General features: G+C 47.9%; 1 protein-coding gene across 1 annotated transcript in view; it reads left to right on the forward strand.

Moving 5' to 3' along the window:
• CACNG3 (calcium voltage-gated channel auxiliary subunit gamma 3) overlaps positions 1–27,932 on the forward strand; it is an 82,354-nt gene that overhangs the window by 46,785 nt on the left and 7,637 nt on the right. Inside the window, exon 2 of the mRNA XM_028090446.2 lies at positions 25,792–25,875. Coding sequence (XP_027946247.1) covers positions 25,792–25,875 — 84 coding nt within the window. The remainder of the gene's footprint in view (positions 1–25,791; positions 25,876–27,932) is intronic.

The following is a 27,932-nucleotide window of genomic DNA, read 5'->3' on the forward strand; positions in this document are numbered from 1 at the left end:
ATGGGTTTATTATGAGTTAATGTCTGTACAGTGCTATTTAAAAATACCCAAGACATTTTAACAGCTTTTTAAGCATGTGATATTAAAAAAAAAAAAAAAAATGGTGGTGGGTGGGGGGCACAGGGAAGAGACAGAGACTTCTCCAGGACAGGCCTGTGATCCACAGACCAAGATGTTTCCAACATGATCATTTGTCATGTCTGTCCCTGGACCTGATCTATTTGGGGGTTGATTTGGAAAAATGTTAGAGTCAGCCTTCACCAACCTGCTCTAAATATGAAATCAGAATCAACAAGAAGGAATACGGAGCAAAACATTAGTGGTTGGCTGGATTGCAGGGGCCATGGGGAAACACAGCTTAGACTATAAACCGTGGCCTCCTGTTCTGAGGCTGCAGGGGGGAAACAGATCAGAGTGTGAACCCAGCCCCCTGGGCATCTGCACTTGGATAGTCCACGATCCTCTCTAATTGATGTCCATAATCCAGCCCCAAATCCCTCCCCATCAACACAACCTACGTCCCTCCTGACTTCTGAGTTGCACAGCAAACAGGAGTGTAGCGTCCAAATCCAGAGCTCGGCCACCTGGGTTGGAGGCCCAGCCCTGCCACTTGTTAGCTGGGCTTCCTTGCATGAGTCATGTGCCCTCTCTGTGCTTCAGTTTTCTCATCTATAAAAAACTTGGATGAAAACAACAATATGTATCTACAGTGCTCTTGGACGGATCACATGGAAGTGTGTTTCTAGCACCCAGTAAGCAGTGAATAAATAGCATTTGCAGTGTATATAACGATTTGCCTTTTTTAAAAAAATAATAATAGTAGCTAAAATTTCATGATTCTAAGGACTTTGCAGATACAAACTTATTGATTTCTTACAAAGACCCCCTGAGATGAAGCTGTATCTCCAATTTATAGATGAGGAAAATGAGCCTCAGAGAAGTAGAGCAACTTGCCCAAGGTCACACAGCCTGGGTGGCAGGGTCAGAGTTTGAACTCAGACACTCTGGCTCCAGAGTCAAGGCCCCTATGTTAAGAGAGGTTCCTTTTCTTAGCACTTTTACGTGTTTGAACCTCTATTTTTCCACTTTTTCCAGGTTCAATGAAAAGATGAAACTGGCCGAAAAGATAGATCTAGCATGTGTTCGGTGCCCCCAAATGGAGCTCCTCTCATTGCCTTGTGTGGGCTGCAGACCAGGCAGCATAATTTACGAGGTCTAGTGCTCAATGGAAATGGGGAGCTCTTTGGTCAAAAAATATGAAGAAATTCAGGACAATGAGAACAGAGCATTAAACCAAGCACGGGACTGTTCTAAGCACAGGACCTTGTAAATCGGCTCCGGGTCCAGGCCCACAGAGCTGGCCCCAAACTGGGTATGGACCCCCTCTGCCCCAAGGGCAGCCCAGCAGCCGTGGCTGACCCCGGGCCTGCTGCCCAAGTGAGTGGCCTTGCCCTTCTGCCCGCCCTCCCCTCAACCCCGGGTGAAAAATGTAGGAAGCCCTGCCCTCATGGACGAATCTAGAGAACAGGCTCTTCCTCGGTCTGAGCCCAGTCTTTTCCCCAGGATTTATTAGCCATCAGAATGTTCTGCGTGTGTGGGTGCCACAGCCCTCACGTATAGATATATATATGTTCCTGTGTTCCCACCGACTCCCCAGCAGCCATGTGGCAGCTTCAGTCTGAAACCCGGCAAATTCTCCAAGGACTCTCACAGCTGCCCGTGCCTCCTCGCCTCCTCCTCCCCCTCCTCCTCCCCCTCCTCCCCCCTCCTTCCTCCCTTTTCTTCTCCCCCTTCCCCCTCCTCCTCCTCCCCCCTCCTTCCTCCCCTTTCTTCTTACCCTCCCCCCTCCTCCCCCTCCTCTCCCTCCTCCTTCCCCTCCTCCCCCCCTCCTCCCCGTCCTTCCTCCCCCTTCTCCCCGCTCCTCCCCCCTCCTCTCCCCTCCTCCCCCTCCTGCCACCCCTGTCCATTTTCATGCCATCCGGGAGCCCTCCACAACCAGGAAATCCAGGTGGTGATGGCGGGTAGAAAATAGGAGCCATGGGCTCTGGGCATGATGATGTTTGAGAAGCCACAGGCCCCAAGCATGCCCCCTGTGAGGCCCTGCTCCCCCCCCCACCCCAAAGGGAAGCTACAGATCCAGGCACCGATTTTTATTCTGATTTTTATTCTCTGCCGGGGATCTCAAGGAAACTCCTGAAACAAGGGAGTGGCCTGGCCCACCTGAAGCCCTGAAGGAGCTGATGGCTCTAGCGGGGAGTTTCCAAGCTCCAAGGCTGGCGCTGGCACCTCCCTAACTCAGAATCCCCAGCCTCATCCTGACACCCTGCAAAATTATTTTTGGAACTCTATTAATTCAACAAGTCTTCACTGAGCGCTTCCCTGGGACCAGGCCACGTTGTCATCCGGCCGGTTCGCCTCGCTTCTCTGGCCAAGATTTAGCCATCTCTGTGCCTCACCTAGACATTTTGGGAGAAAGGCCTTCTCCAAATCCAAGTAAGGGACATTTGGACTTCTTGGGTGTATTTCTTCCGCTGTTAGAACACATCTGTCATTGTATTTCCTCCCACTCTGATCAGCACCCTCAACATCCCCAGCATCAAATGTTAACTGAGAACATGTATTGAACATGTAGTCATTCAGGCTCCAGGCTTCAGCGGCATCTCTCATCTCATCCTCCAGCACCCCTGGGGGACTTGTGCTCTGATGATCCCTCTCTTACAGAGGAGGAAACGGAGTTTCAGAGAGTGTGAGTGATCCAAAATCACACAGGGGCCAGGCTAGAGCAGTAACCTTGAGGTCTTCCCCACTTGGAGGATCTCAGGAACCCTTTGCACATTATCTGCCGTGCAGGGCGTCAAGAGCAGGCATAGCTGTCCTTTCCAATCCCTGGCAGGAACCCCTGCCTAGGGATGCCCCCCGCCCCAGCTGTGCCAGCTCCTGAAACACCACCGCCCCACGCCTTCCACGTCAGTGCCTTGGCTGGGGACCAGGCCCAGACTTTCCTGCAGCCCAGCCTGATGCCCAGCACTCCAGGAGCTCCTCTCAAACCTGAACACTCACTGTCCGCTCCGAATGGATTCCCTCTTTGTGAGTCTGTGCTCTCTCTCCCCAGTGAGACAAAGCTCCCGCGGGAAGGTCCTGGCCTGCTTCCTGACGTCCCCCACAGAGCCAGCATGATGCGGGCAGCCATGTTGCTCACTGGGGCGACAACTGATTGATCCGTCTGTGGCTTCATTCTGCTCTGGGCACCTTTCCAGATGACCTCTCAGCAGCCCAGCTGAGACACCCCAAGATTCCCCCTACCCCCAGACACCCCCAGATCCCCAACTTGACCCAGGCTGTGCCTTGTCTGTCCTTGGCTCCTGGGAGCAAGTGATGCTTCTGCCCAGTTTGTCTGGCATCCCCCAAGGTCCTATTATGGTGGCTCCAGGTTCAGATTCCAGCTCAGCGACCTGGCTGGGTCGTCCTTAGATCACTTCCTTCACTTCCTTGAGGTGTAGGGCCCTCACCCATGAGATGTGGGTCAAAATGCACAGGGAAACCCATAGCAGGGGAAATGCTTCATAGAGTCCTGGGTCACAGGCACCACAAGTAGGACCAGCTTCCCAGACTGGAACAAGGGACTCCTATGAATGAAGGGCTCCCCCACGTGACCCACCCAGGCTGCATAGTGACCGTCGTCATCATTATTGTCCACATAGCCTCATAGCCTGTGTCCCAAGTCTATGCTAAGTGCCCTATTTATATTATCTCATTGATTTGGCCACCTCAACTTTCCAGTTGAGAACACTAAGCTTAGAGATATTGAGAAATTTGAACAAGGTTGCACGGACAAGAAGGGAGCAGGTGGGTTTGAACTCGGAGTTGGCTATTCCTGAGCCTGAGCTCTTAACTACCAAGTTCTCTGCCAGGCTGGTTCCCTCTGAGGCCGCTGGACGACACCGATGTATCTCGTAGAGCAATCAGACAACGGGAGGTGAGGCGGGTACAACAGAGCGGTTGGGTGTCCTCCTCAGCAGAGTCTGGGGACCAGAGCAGAACGTGGAGGAGTCCCTGCTCACAAGGATGGCTGAGACTCCAGACCCGCTGGGTCAGAACCTCTATCGGAGGCTGTATGTTAGCAAGTGCTCCGGGGGATTCTGTACCCCCTGAAGTTTGAGAAGCACTGCCCTTGAGAATTCTAGCCTCTGGGCCTTTGCTCATGCGCCTCCCCCCCGCCCCCCACCGCAGAATGCTCTCCCTCTTTGTTCTTAGCGTGGCCAGCTCATGCTCAGCATCCTGCCTCAGCACACACACCCCTTGAGAGGCTTTCCGCCCAACCCACTGTGGTTGGTCATGGCTCCTTATTTATTGCCTTCATAGCATGTCCTCCCCTTGGTAAGGTGTTCGTTCCTTCTCCCCCCACCTCCACAAAGCAGGGATTTCATTCATCTGACGTTCCTCTGCCGCCCGGAAGCCAGGCATGGTGCTTAGTACACAGTAGGCGCTCTGCAGATTCTTGTTTGGACAAATGAATGAACCAACTTCACCTCCCTGCCTAGAGCCCAGCTCCTCAGGCCCCTGCCCAAACCAACTTCTAGGTTCATCACCCTCCGGTTAGTAAATGGTGCCTCCCTCCGGACAAAGTCTCAGCAACACAGGTCCAAGGGCCTTGCAGATCAGAAGGAAATTTTCTGTTACAGGGCAGGGCAGGGTGGCACTGAGCAAATTCGGGCTGCTCTCATCCCGTGAAGTGGAACTGTTGATGTTCTCTGCCTCCGGGCATGGAACCTCTGTGCTGCCCACTAGGGATGGAAGGGGGTCACCTAGCCACTTCCTTCTACCAGGGGGCTCCCCGACAGCCCACCAGCAGGAGGCTCCCAGGCTCCCGTGCTTCAGGTGGCACCTACCTCGTCTGATACCTGGTATCTGGACCAGACACTAAATAACACCCCACATGGTGAGAAAGCTATTTGCTTTTCAATTCACAGTATCTAGCTAGAATTTAATAACATCACTTTGTTTCCATTGTATTTATTTTTGCAGTGGACTTCTATTTATGGCCAGCGGCACTTGTTTTCCATTTACAGTCGGGTTTTAAAGTTTCCTTTGAAAATAAATCTCCATTTAAAGAAAAAAAAAGTGAATTGATTTAAAGAGCAATATAAGACAAATATCCAAACATAGGATATAAATACACAGAGAAAGACAGAAGAATGGAGGAATCTGTGGTTTGCTGTAGTTGCACCACTAGTCTCTTCCTCAGATGCATTTCAGGAATCAGAATGGTAGGATTCCAGAAAGGTGCTAGGGGATGTCTCCCGGAGATGGCTGTGAACACCTCTGGAAGGGCACCCTGCCTTCAGATAGACACATTCATCACTCGGCAGCAAACCTTGGGAATAGCTGGAGCAAGTGAGACCAATAAACACCACGAATGCTTTCCCACGTCAGCTCAGGTCAGGTTCTGCCATCAGATGAGTCCCTGTGACCACCTCACGGTTTTGCTCCCAAATAAATGATAAGGTGTTTTTATTTATTCAGGGCTGTTTGGGATTCAGAATTTTGAATTAGGAATGGTAGCCCTTGAGGGCGCCTGGGTGGCTCAGTCAGTTAAGCGTCTGTCTTCGGCTGAGGTCACGATCTCAGGGTCCTGGGGTCGAGCCCCGTGTCGGGCTCCCTGCTCCACGGGAGGCCTGCTTCTCCCTTTCCCTCTGCCCCTCCCGCCCACTCATGCCCTCACTCTCTCTCTCAAATAAATAAATGCAACCTTTAAAAAAAAATAAAGGAATGGTAGCATTTAGAAATGATACTCAAACTAATCCTAGCTGGGAGTTAATGAGTATTTCGTCATGTTATCTGCTTCATTACGGTGATTATAGCCATTTTCCAGAGGAAGAAATTGAGGCCTCAAGGCGTTAACTCATTTACATGGCTAACACAATGGTGGAACCTGAACTGGAAGCCAGACAAGTGAGAGGGAGAGAGCGAAATGGTCCAGAACTCACACAGAGCCACTCTTGTGCCCTACTGATGACTCCCACTCTCCTACTTGGATTGAAATTCCCACATCAGCATCATTCTTTAGTTAGGTGAGAAAGGGGAGACACCACCTCCAGGCACCCCAGAGAAGCGCAGCCCAGCCAGCACCTGAGAACAGCTCTGTGATTTTATTAACACTTCCATGGAACCCTGGGGTGCCCCTGGGCACCCGCCAAAAATTGCCAGGATGAGCTGTAAGCTTCATGGCCATGGTTTCTTTTAGCCTCTAATCTGCCCCTTCCCCCTTAAACATACTCTTGATTGCCTATTTTTCCCCTTTAGCTACCATGTTTACTGAACACAAACCCCACACCAGAAGGTGATCAGTTAGACATTTCTTTACATATTACCTCTGCTTTTAGAAAATTTTTGAATTTGAAAAATATGGGAAATTGGAGCCAAAAAAGCAAAAAAATCACTCATAATCCACTTTTACAAATAGAGAATAAGAGGCAAAAGTTGTCCCTCCCAGTTCTGCCACTCAAATTCTATCCCCTCCGCACCCCACAGAGGTAACCACTGTTGAAAGTAACCTTCTCAATCTTTTCCTATGCCTACTGAGACGTGTCTATATCCAGATCTGTATCCATGACAATTCTCTATTTAAATCAATACCTACCTATTTAGCTGTCAACCCACAAAATAGCCTATGTACAGCTGCTCAGGTGGTGTACTGCTCAACTCCTAGGGCCACCGTTTACATTAACTGCATATTTTTGCTTACACAAATGAGATGAAGCCTTCCGTATCGAACTGCAACTTTTAAAAAATACACCCATTATGGATATCTTTCCTGGTCACCCATATAGTCAGAGAGATGGGTGCCTAATAGTCCATAGCATGATGCACCACGGTGAATCCAACCCTTCCCACCATAAGATTTGTCTAAGATTGGGGTGCCTGGGTGGCAGAGTCGGTTAAGGGTCCAACTCTTGATTTCGGCTCAGGTCATGATCTCAGGGTCATGAGACTGAGCCGCACGTCGGGCTCTGTGCTCAGTGCAGAGTCTGAGACTCTCTCTCCCTCTGCCCCTCCTGCTCATGCTCTCTCTCAAATAAATAAGTAAATCTTTAAAAAAAGGTTTTTTTAAAGATTTGTCTAAGATGTTTCCAAGCTTTCTGGCTCTTACTCTGTCTTTTTAACACTCAGAGCAGCCCTCCGAGGATGGTGTCAGTATGCCCACTTTAAGCTAAAGAAACTAAAGCTCAGAGAAGTAGAGTAACTTGCCCCAGGATGAACAGCTAGTAAGTGGTAGAGCCAGAAGGCAATCCCAGGTTGCTGTGACTCTTTATATAAAGCACTTGATACTGAGCATGGATCACAGCAACTCTCAGTAAGTCAAAATCATCATCTTTCCAGATTAATATTGATAAATATCAACCCCTCCCCCCGCCAGAGAGAGATCTTACCTTGGCCGTGAAGGCAAAGGGAAGAGAACTAACCTTTATTTAGCACCCAGTATGCGTCGGGCACCTTAGTAGATGCTTTATATGCATTATTTTATTGAATTCTGAGAGACAAACAACAACCACAAAGCCTTTTAGAAAGCTACTAGTGTCCTCATTTACAGAAAACTCAAGTTCAGGCAAAGTAAACCACTCCATGGGAGATCGTGGAGCTGGGATTCGAACCCACTTCTTTGCTTCTATTTCTAACGGATACAGACCGCAGCCCACAAACCCAAGTGTGCGTGAATGCAATTTCATTCTTCTGGCAGTGAACACAGAGTCTTAATTTCCTTCCTAAACCGGCCCCTTGCCCCATCTCCTTTCCTGGTACCAGTCCAGTCCCACAGGTGGGAAACTCAGACAACCCTGATGCCTCTTCTCTTCCTCCACATCCACCACCCCAAATCTTACCAGCTCTGCCTTCAAAATACGGGATTAACCCATCAGCCAGTTAGCTTCTCCCACCTCCTGAGCTGTTTCCCCTGGGACACCACCAGGGCGTTGCTGTCACCAAGGACAGGGTGGCCCCAGCTGCCCCTGGTTTCACACCCCCTCCCTCTCTCCCCTTGGGACCATTCTCCACCCAGCAGGCAGCCTGAGGGTCATTGAAAAAGTCTGAATCAGGTGGTATCACTCTCCTGCTTAACATTCTTCTCCGAGCCCCCACCACATTTGGAATAAGACCTCGGTGTCATTTCATGGTCCATAAGCCCTTGCTCTCCTCCTCCTCCTTCCTGCTCCCTATTGGGTCCTCTCTGTCTCTCACGGCCCCAACTCACTCCCACTGCGGGCCCCAGTGCTTCCTCTTCCCCTGCCTGAATGCACTTGACCCTGATTTGGAATGGAGCTGGCTCCTTCCCCACTCAACCCTCGGGCCACACATCCCCCTGAGAGACACCCTCCCAGATTGGCACCCCAGGCCCCTCATCCTGCTTTAAATCCTTCATAGCTCTGACAACGATCTGAAGTCATGTGTCTAGCTGTCCTCCCTCTGCTCCCTCCAAAAGGTCCCAGGGTGCTCTCTGGGTCACATCACAGCGGTCACCAGGCCGAGAATGGTGCCTGCCATCCAGTAGGTAGGTGGCTCAAAGGTATTCACTGAGTGACGTGAGTGAATGAATTTCTCTTACAAGCCCTCTTCCATCGGAGGAGGGGACAGGCGTTTCATCACAGCCAATCCTTTTCCCTGAAGGGCACCTAAGCTCTGAGGGCCAGGAGGTGTGGGTGCATCTGGTCTGGGTCATCTTGTGGCCCGCATCATCTGCTGAGATATTCTCCAACCCTGGGGCAAAGCAAAGGGTGATAACAATAAGGGTCGGAGAGCATCTGTTAGTATAGGAGACTAGTCATCCACCACATCTTTCGCCCTGCCCCATTCCTCTGCACACTGGAGACACAGGGCAGTATACAGCTCTGCTCTGGGAGACGATGCTCAGCACAGCTTCTGTGCCGGGATCGGCGACCCATAGTCTGCAAGCTGCCTGCTCTCATCACTTCATTTGATCCCCCGAGCAAGTCTGTGAAGTAGGAAGGGTTAAGGCAAGGGATCTGCATTTCACAAACATGGACACCAAGACCAGGAAGGGTCATTTGAGTTGTTGGGTTTTCAATGCAGGTTTGGGGCAAAGCCAGTAGGACTGGGAGACAGATCTGTTTTGCTCTGGAGTCCGTTGGTTCTTTTCAATGGGTAGTTTTTCAGACAGTTGCTGGAAGTTGAAACCACAGAGGAGTGATGAGAGATCAAATCCTGATGAACTTCTTTGAGACCCTGGATCCTGCTGTACCTGAATCAGCTTCACCTCTTAGATGTATCAGTAACTGCTGAAATTTGGTAGCTGCTGATGGCCAACCTGGTCCTTGCAGCAGGAGGCACGCTCATTCATTTATGCAAGAAATATTTGAGAAGGACGTAAATAAGAAAAACTTACAGAGTAAAAGGAAGAGGAGCTCTGGATTCCTAAGGATGAGACACTTACTTAATGAAAGAAAAGGGTCCATGCTGGGTACAGGCTGAGACTGTGGCATGGCTGAGAACCCTCACACCCGGAGAAGACCCTATGGAGGAATTAGGGTCTGGGAGAGCCTGGTTCCTGAGCGCCTTCTTAAGTTAGTCACGAAGGAGCACTCAGATACTGGAGTAGAAGGACCTGCATTTAAGCTGTGAATCTGCCTCTCATAGGCTGTGTTAATTGGGCAAGATACGTAACCTCTCTGAACTTCAATTTATACATTTGTGTTTTTTTAAGATTTTAATTTTTTTTTTTGAGAGAGAGAGAGAGCACAAGCAGGGGGAGCAGCTGAGGGAGAAGCAGACTCCCTGCTGAGCAAGGAGCCCAATGTAGGACTCGATCCCAGGACCCTGGGATCATGATCTGAGCCGAAGGCAGATGCTTAACCTACTGAGCCACCCAGGTGCCCTCAATGTATACATTTGTAATAAGGTCATAACAAGAGCTGCTCTCTTTCAAGTGGTGTGAGGAGGAAACAGGAGAATGTGTATCAAACACTTAGTACAGAAAGTGGAGGGGAGAGAGAGGTCATGGCAGGATAGCAGGAAATGCGGGACTCTGGAATCAGATTCTGGCTTTGAATCCTAAGTCAGCCACAGATTGGATCTGTCATTTTGGGCAAGTTACTTATTTCTCCATGATTCAATTTCCTCATCAATAAAATGAGTATATATTAATAATACCTATCTAAAAGGGTAAGATCTAGGTGTGCCTGGGTGGCTCAGTTAGTTAAGCATCTGACTCATGGTCTCAGCTCAGGTCTTGATCTCAGGGTTGTGAGTTCAAGCCCCGCATTGGGCTCCAGGCTGGGCATGGAGCCTCCTTAAAAATAATTAATTAATTAATTAAAAAGTTAGATCTAAAGTTCTTAGAACTGGGCTTGGCACATAACAAAATCTTTCATTATTATTATTTTTTCATTTCATTATTGTTCTTTCATTCATGATTATTATTTTTTCATTTCATTATTATTATTATTAGTTACATAGTTAGCATTTGATGTATAATCGAAATGACGGTCCCAAAAAGTGATCACAAATTTGTGAAAACTCTCAATTGCAAATGACAGAAACCCATCTCAAATAATCATAAGCAGCCAAAGCTGCTATCTTATGTAACTGAAACACCCAAGGATTAACTGACTTCAGGCATAGCTGGATCCAGGGGTCCAAATGATGTCATCAAGATTCAGACCTTCAACACCTCTCAGCTCTACGTTCTTGCCTTGGCTTCACCGTCAAGCTTGCCCTCTCCAAGAGGAAGCCCTTGGCAGCTCCAGCTCCAGCCTACTACCTTAGCAACCCAATGGGAAAGAACATGTTTCTCAACAGCCCTAGGCAAGCCTCCAGGACAACCCGCCCCGTACCAACCAGGTCACATGCCCATCCCTGACTCAATCACTCTGGTCAGGGAGGTGGAATTTGCTGATTGGTCAAATCTAGGTCACGTGCCCTGCCTTCAGCCAACCACAGCAGTCAAGCAAATTTGGGACACGGGTAATGACTGAATCGCATGCTCGCTCCCGAGCTGACTGCGGGGTTCTGGCTATTCCCCGCCACACACACAGGCGGCGTTGAAAGACGTGGTTCCCCACAGAGGAATCAGGGTGCCGTTTAGCAGACAGGAGAATGGATACATCTCAGGCAGTGAGAACAGACACCCCCTCCAGAGTGCTGGTACTGACTAGTGACCTCAGCCTCCCTGACCATCAGACAGGGACACTCCGTGCTCTCTCCCCAAGGCCCCCTGGTCCTGAACCCGCCTAGCTAATGACTCCTGATGGTAGGCTCCCAGGCCTGAGGCTCGCTGGCCACACCCAGGGGACAGGAAAGGGACGTGGTGAATGTGCTGTGAGCCCAAGCATCCTCTTTAAAAAAAAAACAAAAAACCACAGTCCTGGGAGAGGGAAGAAGGGAAAGGGGTAAGCGGAGGACCCAAACTTTCAAAGGCTCTGGAATAAAAGGAGGGTCTCAGCACAAGAAACTTTGAGAAGAATCTAGATTTGGAGGAAATACTCAATACTCATCCGTTCATTTACCTATTTATTTGATGACCTCCTGTGCGGCAGGCACTGTGAAAATAGCAGGAAACAAGATGGAGAGACGCTCTTGGAATTTATAGTAACAGAGAATAAGCAGACCTGTAATTAAGCCCATAATTATTTATTTATAATATGCCCCCCCAAAAGAAACGCGTGGAGTGCAGTGGAAGCAGGTAATTAGATGGCATCAGCCTGAGGCCATGTTTATGGTAAGATCTTAAGAACGAGTAGGAATTAATCAAATGGAGAATGGATTGAAGGATGTAGAGGGCAGAGAAGAGGTGCAAAGGCCCTGAGGCAGGTGAGAAAAAAAAAAAGCCACGCAAGAGGAGTGTGGGTAGAAGGAGCTGCAGTGGGCCAAGGGCGAGATCACACAGAAGTGTGACTTTTACTATTATCCTGCCCGAAACCACTTGTCTGTGTGGTCAGGCAGACCGGCAGCAAATGCTAACGCCTCACAGACAAAAAACGCGTGTTAGAGGAACAGTAAGGAGACCAGCTGAGCAAGAGCCAAGGTTCTCAATCCCCTGCACACTTGAGTCGCCTCATGCGGCCTCTCAAAAACACTGGGCGGCCCATGGGGTGCCTGGGTGGCTCAGTCGTTAAGCGTCTGCTTTCGGCTCAGGTCATGATCCCAGGGTCCTGGGATTGAGCCCCGCATCGGGCTCCCTGCTCCGCGGGAAGCCTGCTTCTCCCTCTCCCACTCCCCCTGCTTGTGTTCCCTCTCTCGCTGTGTCTCTCTCTGTCAAATAAATAAAATCTTAAAAAAAAAAAACAACAACAACACTGGGCCCGCATCCGGAAGCTCGGATGCAGCTCCGCGGGGGGTTCCGGGCACCAGTGCTACTTAAGAGTTTCTGGGGTGATTCTGAGAGAGAGAGCGGGCCTGGCCACTCAAAGTGTGGTCCCCGGACCAGCAGCATCAGCAGCGCCCAGGAGCCAGTTAGAAATCCCGGAAGAGGCAGAGGCTCAGGCCCTCCCCCGGACCTGCAGGTTCAGACCCTGCATTTTCCTGGGGTGCCCAGGCTAGTCACGCACATATTACGGTCTGAGAATGGCTGATCTAGGTAGGACAGCAAGAGGTGGAGGTGTGAGGAGTACAGGGTGGGATGGCAGAAAGGAGAGAAGGTCCAATGGGTTCTACTCTAAGCACACAGTTTCATTCCAAGTACAACATAAGCACGCACACACCACGCACAAGAGCACACAGCCTCGTCAGCATGCGCATCTATAGTCACATCCACACCCGGGCACCTCACACCCCTTTCCATTCTCTGCTTTTCTGGAATACATTTGCATCCACCTCAGCTAGCCCCAGATGCCCCCCTCCACCTGCACCCCTACCCCATCACACACGCTACTGCCCTTACACATCCCACCCAGAGACACCCCGCCACACCTCCATCATATTTCAGCTCAGGTGGGTGAGTGGGCAGGGGAATGGGGAATCTTGAAAGGGAGACCCGCCTTCTTTCTCCTGCCCCGGGCCCTGAGCCAGGCGAGGAGCCTGGAGTGAAGCTCAGATGCAGGGGAGAAACCACGACATCCACACAGGTTGCAAGGTTACCTTGCAGAACTAAATCCCAGTGTGGTGTTTGCTCAAAATGCCAGAACTATTCCTGGATGTCAGGTGCAGTTAATGGTTGCCATGGCAACCGCCCATGCTTAATGAATAGAAGAGAGTAAAAGATGCTGGATAAATGTCAGGGCCTGGGATGGATTTGCTTGGGAACAAATCTGTTAGCGCTGGGCAGAGCTGACCAGTGAAGGTTGAAATGAGCAGTCCAGAGTAGCAGGAAACAGATCCAGCAGGCTCCCTCTCCTTTTCCTCCATTTAGCAGAGTCAGAATGGCACAAAATGTCAAAAAGCGTGACTTTCTGTATAGACAGTTTAAACATAGGTTCCAGTGTTGTGGGTTTGATCTTGCAACATGTTTACAGAGTTTGTAGGGGCAGAAGTCTGAGCCCAGCTCTCTCAAGAGTTAAGAGATGACACTTCTTTAAAAAAAAAAAACTCTTCTGAATTGTCGTTTTTTAATGAAGAATGTGCCAAATCAGCGTTAAAAAATAAATAAACTTTTGGAAAGACAGTATCAAGAAAATGAGAAGACAAACCACAGGCTAGGAGAAAATGTTTGCAAAAGACACATCTGATAAAGGATTGGGTGTTTTCTTTAAGATTTTATTTATTTATTTGAGAGAGAGAGAGAGACTATGGGGGGGGCGTGGACAGAGGGAGAAGCAGACTCCCTGCTGAGCAGGGAGCCCAACACGGGGCTTGATCCCAGGACCCCAAGATCATGACCTGAGCCAAAGGCAGATGCTTAACCGACTGAGGCACCCAGGTGCCCCTGATAAAGGATTGTTAGCCAAAATATACAAAGAAGTTTCAAACTCAAATATAAGAAAATAACCTGATTAAGAAATAAACAAAGACCATAACAGGTACATCGTCAAAGAAGATATCCAGATGTCAGATAAGTGTATGAAAGGTAGCTCCACATCATATGTCATCAGGCAGTGAAAATTAAAGCAACAAGATACCTCGACACACCTATTAGAATGGCCAAAATCCGGTACAGTGGCAGCACCAAACACTGGCAAGGACGTGGAGCGACAGAAACTCATTCATTGCTGGTGGGAAAGCAAAACAGAACAGCCACTTTGGAAAACAGTTTGGCAATTCCTTCCAAACTAAATTGACTCTTACCATGTGACCCAGCAGTTACACACCCTGGTATTTACCCAGATACTCCTTAGTCTTTACATCCACACAACAACTTGTACACGTATATTTACAGCAGCTTCAATTCATAATGGCCAAAACCTGGAAACAACCAAGATGCCCTTCAGTAAGTGAACGGATAAATACACCGGGGGTACCTCCAGACAAGGGAGGATTATTCAGCGCTGAAAAGAAATGAGCTATCTAGCTATGAGAGGACATGGAGAAACCTTAAATGCATATTGTTAAGGGAAAGAAGCCCATCTGAAAAGACTACATACTGGATCATTCCAACTCTCTGACATTCCGGAAAAGGGCAAAACTACAGTAAAAAGAACAGTGATCTCCAGGGGTTGGGGGTATGCAGGGATGAGTAGGTGGAGCACAGAGGATTTTTAGGGCAGTAAAATCATTTTGGGTCATCGTGGATACGTGTCACTGTACGTTTGTCCCATCCATAGGGTGTACAACACAGAGTAAACCCTCATTAAGCTATAGACTTCGAGCGATGATGATGTGTTGAGGTAGGTTCATCAATCGTGACAGAGGTACCACTCTGGTGAGGGACATGGACAGCAGGGCAGGCTGTGCATGTGTGGGGGCAGAAGGATACGGGGAATCTCTGTACCTGCTGCTCAATTTTGCTATGAGCCTAAAACTGCTCTAAAAATAGTCTATTAAAAATAAAAACAGGGGTGCCTGGGTGGCTCAGTCAGTTAAATGTCTGCCTTTGGCTGGTCATGGTCTCAGGGTCATGGGATTGAGTCCCACTTCGGGCTCCTTGCTCAGCGGGGAGCCTGCTTCTCCCTCTCCCTCTCCTCCTTGCTGTGCTCTCGCTTGCTCGCTCTCAAATAAATAAAATCTTAAAAAAATAAATTAAATTAAATTAAAGACAACCTTTTGAACCCCACACCTCCACATGTTATCTTGTAATTGTGCAATTTACATGTTACAAACAGAACTTAGCAAATGGAGGGGTGTGGTCATGAGGGAAAGGTTGGAAGTTGCACACTGAATGTCCCTCAAGTGTCAGTGTGTCTCCGTGACCATGTGTGGAGCTGCGTTTGGGAAAGATGCCAAAGTCCACTGACACTAGTAAACGTGACCGTGTCCAAAGGACAGGCCTGCTCTGAGCTCACAGCGGGTGTCAGGGACTCAGGGCCATGTGGTTCTCACTTGCTGGAAGACCTCAAACAAATCTCATATATTTCCAACCTCAGATCCAGTAAGACGGAATCGCTGTCCATGAGCCCCCCAAGCTCCCAAGCCCCCCTTGCTTGTCCTCCAGCCAAGGCCTCAAATAAGGCCGAGTCCTTCGTGTGTGTGACGATGACGGTGTGTCCACCTGGCTACAGACGGTGGCTCTCAGACTCTGATGTGCATTCGAATCTGAGAGGTGCCTGCTAAGAAGCATGGGTTCTCAGACTCGGATTATGCCTCCTGTAAGGGGCCCAAGAACATGCTTTTTTTTTTTTTTTTTTTTTAACAAGGGCCCAGTTGATTCTTACACAGATGGATCCAGGCACTTTTCCAGGCACCTCTGGAGGAGACCTGTCACCACCTAAAAGTAGCAGTGATGAAGGGGCTGCAGGCCTCTCCCCAGAGCCCCTGCCACGACCACGGTCGCCTCTGTGGTATGGAAACAGGATGAGTTCTCACCTCCTGTGAGTGCCCACCAAGACAGGATTGGGAAGACTTACAGAAGCACATGAGTGGTTATGGTGACCACCCCAGCCTCATAGATAAAAATAAAAATAAATACTAAGCTATTCAATAAGGAAGATCAACACACCTTTTTCCATGCTATTTTAATGCTCTTTTGTAAAAGTCAAATATCAAATAATTTCCAGTTCTCATTCTCTTTCTCTCTCTACCCCTGTTTTGCTGGTACCCCAAGTACATGCCTAATTGGCTAATCCCGCTCCAGAGCCTATGCAGTTCCCGGTGCTGTGTTGGATGCCAGGCTGCAAAGGAGAGCCAGAGGACACGTGTAGATCAGAACCATCTCGGCCAGGATAGGCGGGGCTCCGGGCTCTGGGCTCGGGGACTGGCTAGGACCTGAGCTTTGGACGAGCCTGGTGATCCAGTGGGACCTGCAGTTAGCCAAATAATTAAGGACCAGGGAAAGCATTTTACCCCAAACCCACCCAATGGGCCGATCAAAGTGCCCAACACCAGGCTCTTCAGAAATAAAGCAGGCCTATCCACTGGGTGCCAAGAAGGACAGGTGGCACCCACAGTCTCTTTCTCCTGGCTAAATTTCCCATACTTGGTTCCAAGGCAGGACACTCTCTCCATCAAGCAGGCATCTCTCTCTGGGCAGATGTGGGAAGACTGGCTGGCTTGCCTTTCCACCCTCAATTGCCAGCTTCTTCTTCAAAGGGTTCACGGTGGCTTTCAATAATTCCTCTGAAGGCACACTCCGTCCCTGCTCCTCTGCAAGCCCCTGGCGTCCAAAGAGAGCTTTTAAAACTATAAATTAGATTGTGTTTCTCAGCTGTTTAAAGCATCGTCTGACTCCTTCGAGGACCTGCTGTCCCCCTACTCACCTCTCTTGGTTCCGGAAACACACTGAGCATTATCCTTCCCCAGGGCCTTTGCATATGTGATGCCCTCTTCCTAGAAAGCTCTTCTCTCAAATCTCCCCATGGTTGGCTTCATCTTGTCACTCAGGCCACCTTGTCAGAGAGGCTTTCCCTGTCCACCCAACCTCATGATTGCTCCTCCCCGAGTGACTCCCTCCAGGGTTTATTATTTTCACGGCACTCAACACTAGTTGAAATGACCTTTTCCTTTTTGCAGAAAGTTTTGTTGCATTTATTATTCATTCACTGTAGGTCTTTCCCCATTAGGGACCCCGGGTGGGCTCAGTCAGGTAAGCATCTGACTCTTGATTTTGGCTCAGGTCATGATCTCAAGGTCGTGGGATCGAGCCCTGCATCAGGCTCCACACTCATTGGGGAATCTGCTTGAGATTCTCTCCCTCTCCTTCTCCCCACCCCTGCGCCCCCCCACTCTCTCTCTCTCTCTCTCAAACAAATAAATAAAATCTTTTAAAATATATAGATACAACAGACTTGAGATCCAGAACCTAGTCTATCTAGTTCACTGATAAACCCCAAGTGTCTATGACCGAGCTTAATGCAAAGCAGGCACCTCCGTGGGACATCCGTTGAACAAGAGTGAATCGGGATGTGCACCAGCGCAGCTCAGTAGTATCAAAAGGGGATGCTTCTTCCTGCCGAACTCACTCACTCCTATGGTTCTCTTATTAGAAGCAGCGAGCCATAATTGCTATACCCCACATGCTTCATCTTCCTCAGACCTATTAGTTCAGGGTCCCCATTATCCAGGAATTCATCACCCAAATCCCCACACATGCTAGGTTGCATGGACAAGCGAGCAAACGCCATCTTAATATGAATTATGTATTAATGGCTTGACGACTTATAAAACCAGGCACAACAAAAACACCCTCCCAGCCCCGTCCCACGCCCCCCACCCCATTTCATACCCCGCAATTCACAGTCTTTGTCCGCAGCCTCTCTCTGATTGCTAGCTCTTATCAACATGGGACAATCCGATGCAAATAGAGGCAAAACGATTGCAAAGTGAGATTGCATATCTAGCAAAATACACAGAGCTTCGTGGTAATGGACGTGAGGAGTGACGTGCTATGCCAGCCATGGGCCCCCGCAAGCAGGCCAGAGGGACACCCGGTAGCAATGCAAGAAGAAAAAAAACCAACAAGAAGGATGATGTGTTAGGCACATCGAGTGATTTGAATATCAAAGGATTAAGAGAAGCTCTTGAGAGAATGATGACGTGCTCAAATATTTTTTTGCAAAAAAGGACCTACTTTATGATCTGGCTGTGAAAGTAAAACATTACAACCCAGCTGGGAAAGTGAAGGATTTCATATTGGACTCTCATGTGATTTTATCAGAAAAAATTATGTTCCCTTCCCAGCAAAAATCAACACAGCTTACTTTTTTGTTCGCCCCGGTGTGTCGTTAGAGAAGATAAGACAAAATAAACATGTTCTCATAAGCGATCATTTCATTTTCAAGATAAAGGTGGAAGCACGTCTTCCAACCTCATCACTTACTATGAAATAAAGGTCCCTTCCTTTCGAGGGGACTCACCTAGCAGGCAGTGGTTCTCAATCTCCAATGGATAGTTAGCCTCATCTGGGGAGCTTGGAAACCTCCAGGTGCCCAGATAGATTAAGTAGGAGTCTCTGTGTTTTCCAGCATCCACCCCATTAATCCCAATGTGCAGCCCATGTTAAAAACCATGTTTTAGGGTGCCTGGGTGGCTCAGTTGGTTAAGCGACTGCCTTCGGCTCAGGTCATGATCCTGGAGTCCCGGAATCGAGTCCCACATCGGGCTTCCTGCTCAGCAGGGAGTCTGCTTCTCCCTCTGACCCTCTTCCCTCTCGTGCTTTCTATCTCTCATTCTCTCTCTCTCTCTCTCAAATAAATAAATAAAATCTTAAAAAAAAAAAAGAAAACCATGTTTTAAGGTATTCTTCTCCTCTGTAATAGAGATCTCCTGTTACACCAAGAACCCGAACATGCTTACAGTCAAGAGGTCACTTTTGCTTTCTTAAGTATTCGTGGTGCATAAACGAACCTGACGTTCATTCTTTCCTGATTCCTTGAGGCCAAGTCATTGCGATGGGGGCCTAACCAAAGACCTCTGTCTCTGGACCCAGAGCTCTGGTCTCCAGTTGGCCTTGGTTTTGAGCTCCGAGCTAGAATTTGGGAGCTTGAAATTTGGTTGCCCCAGCTGGGCTGGTGACTGAGATGGATGCCAAGGTCTGGGCACTGGTTGGCAGGGTTTCCAGGCTGGACCAGGTGCTGGGCACTGCCGCTGGGCTGGGTGGACTGGTTAGATGTGTCCACCCTCACTCTGAGCCCATGGTAACTGTCCAGAGACTACTCAGAAGTGATGTCCCTTTATTAGGTTGGGGGGGATGCCACTGCCACCAAAGTCTCCCCAGGACTTCCAATGTAGGGTATTCCCAGTCTAGAGGAGGCAGATGTGGAGGGCCCCTCCAGGAAGATCATCTAGAGGTTCTGCTAATGTTGGAGGAAGGACATCAGGGGACAGCAGCCCCTCTGAAGAGTCTCCTTTCAGGACTGCAATCTTGAGAAGGTCAGGGAAGTGAAATAATGCCTCACCCCCCCCCCCATCTGTCTGCTCTGGATCCAGAATTTCCGGACTTAAGGCCAAAAACACTTAAGCAGAGCTGTCTTTAGATGACCCAGAAAAGCTCTATCTGGCCCTTGCCCAAACTTGGCATAGCAGGTGGTCTAGGCTTGTTCTCTCTACAGTGTGACCTTGTAAATCTTCCACCATAGGCCCTCATTCGCCCCTCTGGCCTCCCTTCTGTTCCTCAAACTAACAAGCTCCTTCCCACCTCAGAGCCTGTGCACTTGCAGCAACCTCTGCGTGGAAAGTCTTTTCCCTGGCTCTTTGCACGACTGGCTCCTTCTCTTTATGCAGGTCAGAGCCCAAACATGCCCCCCCAACACTACCACCCTGCCCCAAATGGCTCACCGTCTGCCCCCACCCCACACATGATCACCATCACTTCATCCTGCTCCATTGCTTTAAAGCACAGGGATCTTGTTCATCTCTTTATGAGTCTGCAGACTCTCTCCCCAATGAGAATGTAAGTTCTGAGGCCCAGAATCTTCTGCCTTGGGCACTAGTGAATTCCTAGAGAGGGAGGGAGAGAGAAGGGAAGGGCAAAGGTTGGACCAACCAAGCTCATACCATACCGGTCCTACCTCAGTTCCTACTGTCTAACCACCTCTCCCCTGGAACCACTGGATCTGCCTCCCAGACCAACCACCGCTGATGCTCTAAGTTACTCTGAGTTACTCTGAGTTCCCGAATGACTTCTCTCCCACTCAACAACGCTCATGCTATCGCTCTCTGCCTCCCTCACTCTGACGAACTTTTAACTGCCCTTCAGATCTCAGTGTAGACATGATTCACTCAACATTCAGTTAACAGAAATCACCCTACCAAGTTATCCGGTGAGCGAATTTTCGGGGATGAGGGAAATGCTTTTACTTTCAATCTTATGCCGTTCTATAAATACTGTTCGAATTTTCCAACTATGAACACCTCTATTCTTTTAATTTAACAGGAATTATAGCAACATGGGATAATGGACTGTGTTTCTTATTTTCCCTGTGATATTTCTCTGCATTGAAAAATATTCTAATCAATGTAATTTTTAAATGTCAGTACCACAATGACTTAATTAGCATCGCTTCCTTGTGTGGTTTAGTACCTTGGAAGAAGCCACCTGACTGAGCTCTTTCATTCATTCTAATATTTTGTCCAGCAAATTGCCTTGAGCTTTTGCAAGTAGACTATTCTCTCACCTGGAAAAAAAATGATAATTTTGTCCAATTTTTCTATTGTTTGTTACTCTTAATTCTGTTTTATTTCTTCTTGCACCAGAACTTACAGAACCATGGTAAATAAGAGAGGCGATGGTGGGCATTCTGTCTTCTTCTTGATTTTAATGGGACTATTTCTAGGGTCTGACCTTTTATTTTATTTTTATTTAAAAATTTATTTATTGATTTAAGAGAGAGAAAGAGAGCAGGAGCAGGAGGGGCAGAGGGAGAGAGAGAGAAAGTCTCAAGCAGACTCCGTGCTGAGTGTGGAGCCCAACACAGGGCTCGATTCCACGACCTAAGCTGGGTGCTTAACCAACTGAGACACCCAGGTGCCCCTCTATAGTCTGGCCTTTTAGAAGGATTTTTGGTTGAAAGGAAGTCCCCTTCCTCTTATGAAAGATGTGTTCTTTCATTGTCTGAGCCAGAGATGAACCATTGGCATAATCTTTTCTGCACAGGATGAGGCTTGTTTTCACCAGAAAACGAGTCTCTGCAATGTATTCACTTCAACATGTCAGGAACTCTGCCCTGGCTCTATCTTCCATTCCAGACCTCTTCCTGGGGTCCCGGGGTCTTACGGTCCCAGGGTCTGTGTGTCCTGACAGCCTAACTCTCACACCTGCCCCACCCTGCCTTCCCATCACCTCTCCCCTGTAACCACCGGATCTGCACCCAGAACAGCCCCCACTGATCCTCCTCCTGGTTGACCATATTCCCGGGTTCTGCTTCTCTCTGCCCCAGGGCCTTGGCTTAACCTGGGCTGGGACAGTGCTTGTCCCCGTGTCCTGACTTCATCTTTGCAGGGTCTCTGTTTTCAACATCTCTCTTGGTTCCATCCTTTGCAGTTCATGGGCAATTCCAACCCCATCCTATTTTTCTTAGATTTACTGAGATGGGGAAATACTCCTGAGAAAATGTAAGTGAGAAGAACAGCATGATCTCAATTTTATAAAACCATTTGTGTGTGAAAGCATGGAGGGGGGAAAAAAGTCTGGAAGGAAATATACAGAAATGCTAAATAGTGGTTATTTCTAGGAGCTGGCAATATGCTCCTTGTATGAATGGCCAAGTTCACTTTTTGATGAGTGTATGACTTGTGCTGCCAGCATCGTCATCTTCAGCGTGGAGTCTTCCTCGGGGAAATTCTTGATTCCCTTTCATTTTATATTGCTTTTTTAAATCTCATCGTGGCACCAATGTGTCTCGTCTGGTCCTAAAATACCTACCCAAACCAACGGTACTAATAGCTAGAATTTATTGAGTTCTTACTATGCGCTAAGAGCTGTCCTAAGTTGTTTACATCATTGCCTGATTAAAAGCATACAGACTGATGCTCTGTCTATTCTTATAACCTCAGTTAATTCTCCTGACAATTCCACAACGTTGTTATTATTACTATCATCATTCTATAGAAGAAGAAACTGAGGTTTGGGGAGGTCATTCGCCATGGGTACTTCAAGCACCGTAAGGCCAGGTGGGGAATTTGGCCAGCTGGAAAGTTCGTCCCCAGCTGCAGGGGACTGTTTTACGAGTGAAAATGTGGGACAGAGCTCCCCATTTTTTAAAAGAGAAGCTGCAAATGAGGCTTTCATGTGGCAGATCCTGAATTTTAAATTGCAGCAGCATATTGAATTTAAAAAAATACAACAAAATAGGCACTAAAATACTGCAGGTTAAAAAAATAAAATAAAACAAGCCAAAACGCCAAACAAAACATTCCATGACCCAGATTTGCCCTAGACATTATGTCCTTTAGAAGAACCAGGCTGGATGATGTCCTCCAGCCCCCCTGAAGCCCCAGGTACTCTTTTTCATGCTACCTCATGGTACAGGGCTCTTTAGACCATGGATCAGCAAAATCTTCCTCGGCCAGATAGCAAATATTTTTGGCTTTGCTGTTTCTGCCATTTTGGGTGGAAGCCATCAACAAAGGGGCACGGTTGTGTTTCAATACAATCTTGTTTACAGACGCTGAAATTTGAATTTCATATCATTTTGTGCATGTCGTGAAACAATATTCTTCTTTTGCTTTTTTTCCAGCCATCTAAATATGCAGAAACCATTCTTAGCACAGGGGCTGTTCAAGAACAGGTGGTAGGCTGCTTTAGACCCTAAATACTGGTGACTGTTTCTCCAGGAGCTTCCGGTGTTTGCGGCTCTAAGCTCTAGGATCCAACTGCCCTAAACCACCTTGGGGAAGGCCCTTGTCACAAGCAGCTGCCGGCGTGTGTGTGTCTCCTCATTCCCACGTGGTTCTGACTGGTCTCTCTTAGTGGTGTCCATGTTTCATCTTCAGCTGAACCTTGTCTTCCCATGAACGCCTTGGTGGGGGCGCCTGGGTGGCTCAGTCGGTTAAGAGTCTGCCTTCGGCTCAGGTCATGATCTCAGGGTCCTGGGATAGGTCTAGGGATCGCACTCCCTGCTCAGCAGGGGAGTCTGCTTCTCCCTCTCCCTCTGCCCTCCCCCCTCCCCGTCTAGTGTGCTCACGCACACGCTCTCTGTCTCTTTCTCTCAAATAAATAAATAAAATCTTAAAAGAAAGAAAGAAAGAAAGAAAGAAAGAAAGAAAGAAAGAAAGAAAGAAAGAAAGAAAGAAAGAAGAAGGAAGGAAGGAAGGAAGGAAGGAAGAAAAAAAGAAAGAAAGAAGAAAGAAAGAAAGAAGAAAGAAAGAAAGAAAGAAAGAAAGAAAGAAAGAAAGAAAGAAAGAAAGAAAGAAAGAAAGAAAGAAAGAAAGAAAGAAAGAAAGAAAGAAAGAAAGAAAGAAAAGGAAAGAAAGAAAAAGAAAGCCTTTGTGGTGTACGTCAAACAACTAACAATATTTGGTCCCACAACCACTGCCTTTGCCCTGCTCGTTAGCCCCCAGTGTAGATTATGGAAAAACCATGGTTGATAGAAAAACCATTGGTCCCGTTCATTGCCACAATCAAGAGCTGCCTTTGGACCACAAAATTATCTAAAAGCTGCCTGGCAAAGGACTTTGCTGGAAGAGAGTACAATTCACAATAGTGGTTAAGAACTTTGGCTTTGGAGTAGGGCAGACTTCCATCTGAGACTGCCCCTTATAGCTGTGTCCCTTCACTGAGGCTGTTTCCTCACCTGTCAAAAGGGATCATAATACCAGGTACCTCATACAGCTGTTTTGAGAGCTAAAGAGGATAAAACACGTACAGGGCTTAGGATGGCACTAGGTATGTGGTATGGGCTCAGCATGTGTGACTTGTTCTGATTTCTTATCCAGCTCGCCGGAAGGGAGTGGGGTTTATAAACTAAGAAGAGTATGTGAATGGAACTCTAAAATCTAAACAAGAAAGAAAATTAAGGCCTTTTTTTTTTCATATCAGGGAGGAAGTTATAACTTTGTGTTCCTTCCAAGAATATCTTGGAGTCTGCAAGGCTTCTCTCCAGGACTCTTCCTGGTGCTGAGTCCATTCTTTGCCTGGTGAGCAGAGAATCAGAACCAAGGGGATGCTTTACATACAGCATCACATTTATTGGGAAATGCCTCTGGCTTGGAGCCTCCTTAGAGCAGGGGTTAAATGCATGGCACTCATTATTATAAGATAATTATTGACATAATAATAATGACTACCATCCATAATGCAACAGTGAAAACCACAGGCTTTGAAGCTTGGATTCAGATATCGATTCTTCTCCTTTCCAGCTGTGACACCTCAGTCTCTTCTGTGATCTGGGTTACCTCATCCTCACATGTCAGTATTAATAGCCCATACCTCCCAAGGCAGTGGACAAGAATAAATGAGAGAAGGAATGTAAGGTTTCAGCTCTGCGCTTGGCCCACTGGAAGCATTTAATAAGTGCTGGCCACTATCATGACACACCTAGAGTTTTGCAAAAATTATCTCATCCTTACGGTAGCTGGGCTGAAATATAAGGCCAGATATGCTGTCATTCTGATCTGCTGTCCGAGATGCCACCCTGCCTCTCCCCCTCCACAACATGTTCTCAGGCCGGCCCAGGAGCAATGATGCATAATTCCACGCTGTGTTATGGTGAGGAGTTCTGAAATTGTTGTCATTTATAAGAACTGGCAGAGCCGTTAGCTGGCCCAGAGATCCGTTAATTGGCTAGTTAACAAACACCCACAAGGATTACCAAAAACCCAGAATGATTTAAGTCCAACTGATATGAAGGAAGAAAAGGAAGCAAATGTTGGCAGTTTCCCCAAGATGCACCTGTGCATTCTGTGCCTCCTGAAGGCATGGGCCACACCGCAGAGCACAGCCGGGTGTGACCAGGGGCGAGGGAACAGTCCTGTGTCAGATATGAGCAGGATCAGGGACAGTGGGCTACTCCTGAACCCATGCCCGGGGGAATCGACACCTGGGAGTCAGCAGATCTTGATTGGAGCTGTGTGAGCTCAAGCAAAATCCTTACGTCCAGTTTCCTCGTCTGTAAAATGGAAAATTAATACATACAGAATCCATTTCCTTCTCCTTTTTTCCCTCACCAATTGTGGGGGGTGGGGCTGGAACAGATAAGGCAAGACAGTCCTCATAATGAATGATTGTGTTCCATAGCTATTTGCTCTTCCTTATAGATCCCAACATCATTCAAAATCTAGGAAGCCAATTTTCTTTTCTTTTTTTTTTAAGGTTTTATTTATTTATTTATTTGACACAGAGAGAGAGAGAGAGAGAGAGAGAGAGAGAGAAAGAGCACAAAAGCAGGGGGCGCAGCAGAGGGAGAGGGAGAATCAGACTCCCCACTGGGCAGGGAGCCCGATGCGGGGCTCGATCCCAGGACCCCGAGATCATGATCTGAGCTGAAGGCAGACAGTTAACCAACTGAGCTACCCAGGTGCCCCAGGAAAGCCAATTTTCTAGGAAGCGAAGTTTTCTGCTGCTTCTTCTTTCTTCTTTATAGATCTCAACATCATGCAAAATCTAGGAAGCCAATTTTCTAGGAAATGAAGTTTTCTGCTGCTGCTTCTTTTTTTTTTTTTCCTTCTCTACTTTTGTGCCCTAGGACAGGTGCTGATGGGCCAAGTTACACACAGCCTGCAACAACCAGAGAAGTATCTTCACCATGGGGGTGAGGACCCAGGCTCACCCCCAGGTCTCTGGCTCCTCCCCCCAGCTCAGACCCACATGTGTTTCCACAGGGGCTTTCCGAGGAGTGTGCAAGAAAATCGATCACTTCCCCGAAGATGCTGACTATGAACAAGACACAGCGGAGTATCTCCTGCGTGAGTTCCCACTTCTGGGGTCTCCCCTAAAGGGGGTGGGGGTGGCCTGCAGTCACCCAGCTGCTGTTGAGGCTTATCAATACCCACACCTGGAAATGGATACTTTCAAAAGAGCTTCTGGGGACCTTTGCTACTAGACAGAGACATTCAAGTGATTCTGACATCTAAGTCTCTTCAATGTCAATGAACTAGACATAGGAGGAAAAGTAGGTGAGTCAAAACTGAAAGGTTCTTTTTAGTCTGCTTAGGAGAAAATCTAAGGAATTTTCTTCAACTGGAAACCAATTTTCACCTTCCCAAGAGAGCTGAGTTGAGGTGCTAATGGGTGAGGTGTTAATGGGTTAGGTGTTAATGGGCACGGTCCTAAGGGGCAAGCCCTGGGAGATTAAATGCAAACCCAAATTCGCCTCTCTGCAGTTTCAGTCCTATTGGGGCAGGGCCAGCGTCTTCCTGGGATTGCCCCAAGGTTGGTAACCTGGATATGACATGGTACTGTCACAAATGCAGCACATGGTGGGCAGCAGAGCGTGGGGGCTTAGTGCGAGGGCTCTGGGTTCTGGTCAGACCTGGCCTTTTATGCCCTGTCTGACTCTCTACTGGCTGGGTTAAAGCTGGGTACACTGCTTTACCTTTCCATCTCCCAACTATCCTTACCAAGTCAGAAATGGAGATGATAATGTCATCTATGTGACAGGCTCGTGAAAATTAAATAAGCTCATGCCATTACGCTCAGCCCAGGGCCCAACATGGCGTCAATGAAGGAATATAGGCTAGCCCTTTTTTGTTTTGTGAGACAACCAATAGCGAAGTCCAGCTGCAGATATGCACCTGACACTGATCCAGGCACAGAGGGACTTTGACATTTCATGTAATCTAAATGTAACTTCTTCAACAAGAATGTGTGTCAAGTTCACTCAAAGGGGAATTTCAAAGGCATTGACTAATTTATTATTAGGGAATGTTAAATGTAAGGTTTGCCCTTTTTTGTTTTTAACTGCTATTATAAATAAAAACTTCAAGAAATTGTCCTATTCAGATTATGTTGATAACTTGTAGCTCAAGAGGAGTGGTTTTAAAATTAGAACCGTTTGTAGCCCTGCTCACACCTGTTAGTCTGCAGATGTATGAGCCCTGAATCATATAACAATGTTAGTTATATAGTTATTATAGCAGGGTCAATTAAGAAAGTCAGTTTTAAGCTGATTTTTAAAACCTAAACATACCATTTCTCTTTTTCCAGTCCTTATGCAACTAGTAGGATTTACCCAAATGCCTACTAGGATTTGTGCCAGCAACTCAGAAAAATGTGGTATGGGGAACACAGGGCATATTTAGAGATGTAGCTTTGTACTTGGACCTCCTCCGAACAGCTTTAAAGTCATCTCCAGTGGGGTTTTCCTGAGTGCCCATCATTTTTCTTTGTTTTTCTTTCCTGCTTTAATGAAACATTGTGATGTTTGCCCCGTTGGAGGTGGAACACGAGCTATAACTTCTATTTCACAGCTCCCAAAACTGATTTTCAGTTCTTCCCAGAGGTGGATTGCATTTCTGACAAAATATTTTGCTCCCCTCTGGGAATGTGAGGTCCTCGCCCCCATCCCACGGTCCGCTCATAGTTCATCATTAGCCTCAGAACCAGGCTAAGGTTCAGGGGAGGCCTTTACGAGCACACAGATGTCCTGTGAGGGACTTTGGAATGCCCCACTCCACCACACAGAGCCAGGGGCACGTTCCCACAGGGCTCTCCAGACCCCTCCGATGTGTAAGCTGCCAGTTCCTGTTGTGGCCACACCATAGTGGGACTGGGACTCGGCACATTGATTTTTCTGCTGTTTCCTCGTTCTTGAGTGCTGTCAGGGAAGGTTACAGCTTCACCATAGAGCATAAGGTTCACTAGCCCACGCGTCCTATGGATGAGAGACGCCCCATAATATAGCCCTGGACTTGGCCAGGTCCTGCTCTGATGCCCATGGTAGAATTACACTGCAACAAACTGCCCTCCCCACCCCTAAGACCTCAACTTACCCCCAGCTAGTTTGGGGAGGAGAAACAGTAAA

This window comes from Eumetopias jubatus, unplaced genomic scaffold (assembly GCF_037043125.1).
Source record: "Eumetopias jubatus isolate StellerSeaLion01/CBP00866 unplaced genomic scaffold, mEumJub1_p1.0 scaffold_12, whole genome shotgun sequence".
Classification (NCBI taxonomy): domain Eukaryota; kingdom Metazoa; phylum Chordata; class Mammalia; order Carnivora; family Otariidae; genus Eumetopias; species Eumetopias jubatus.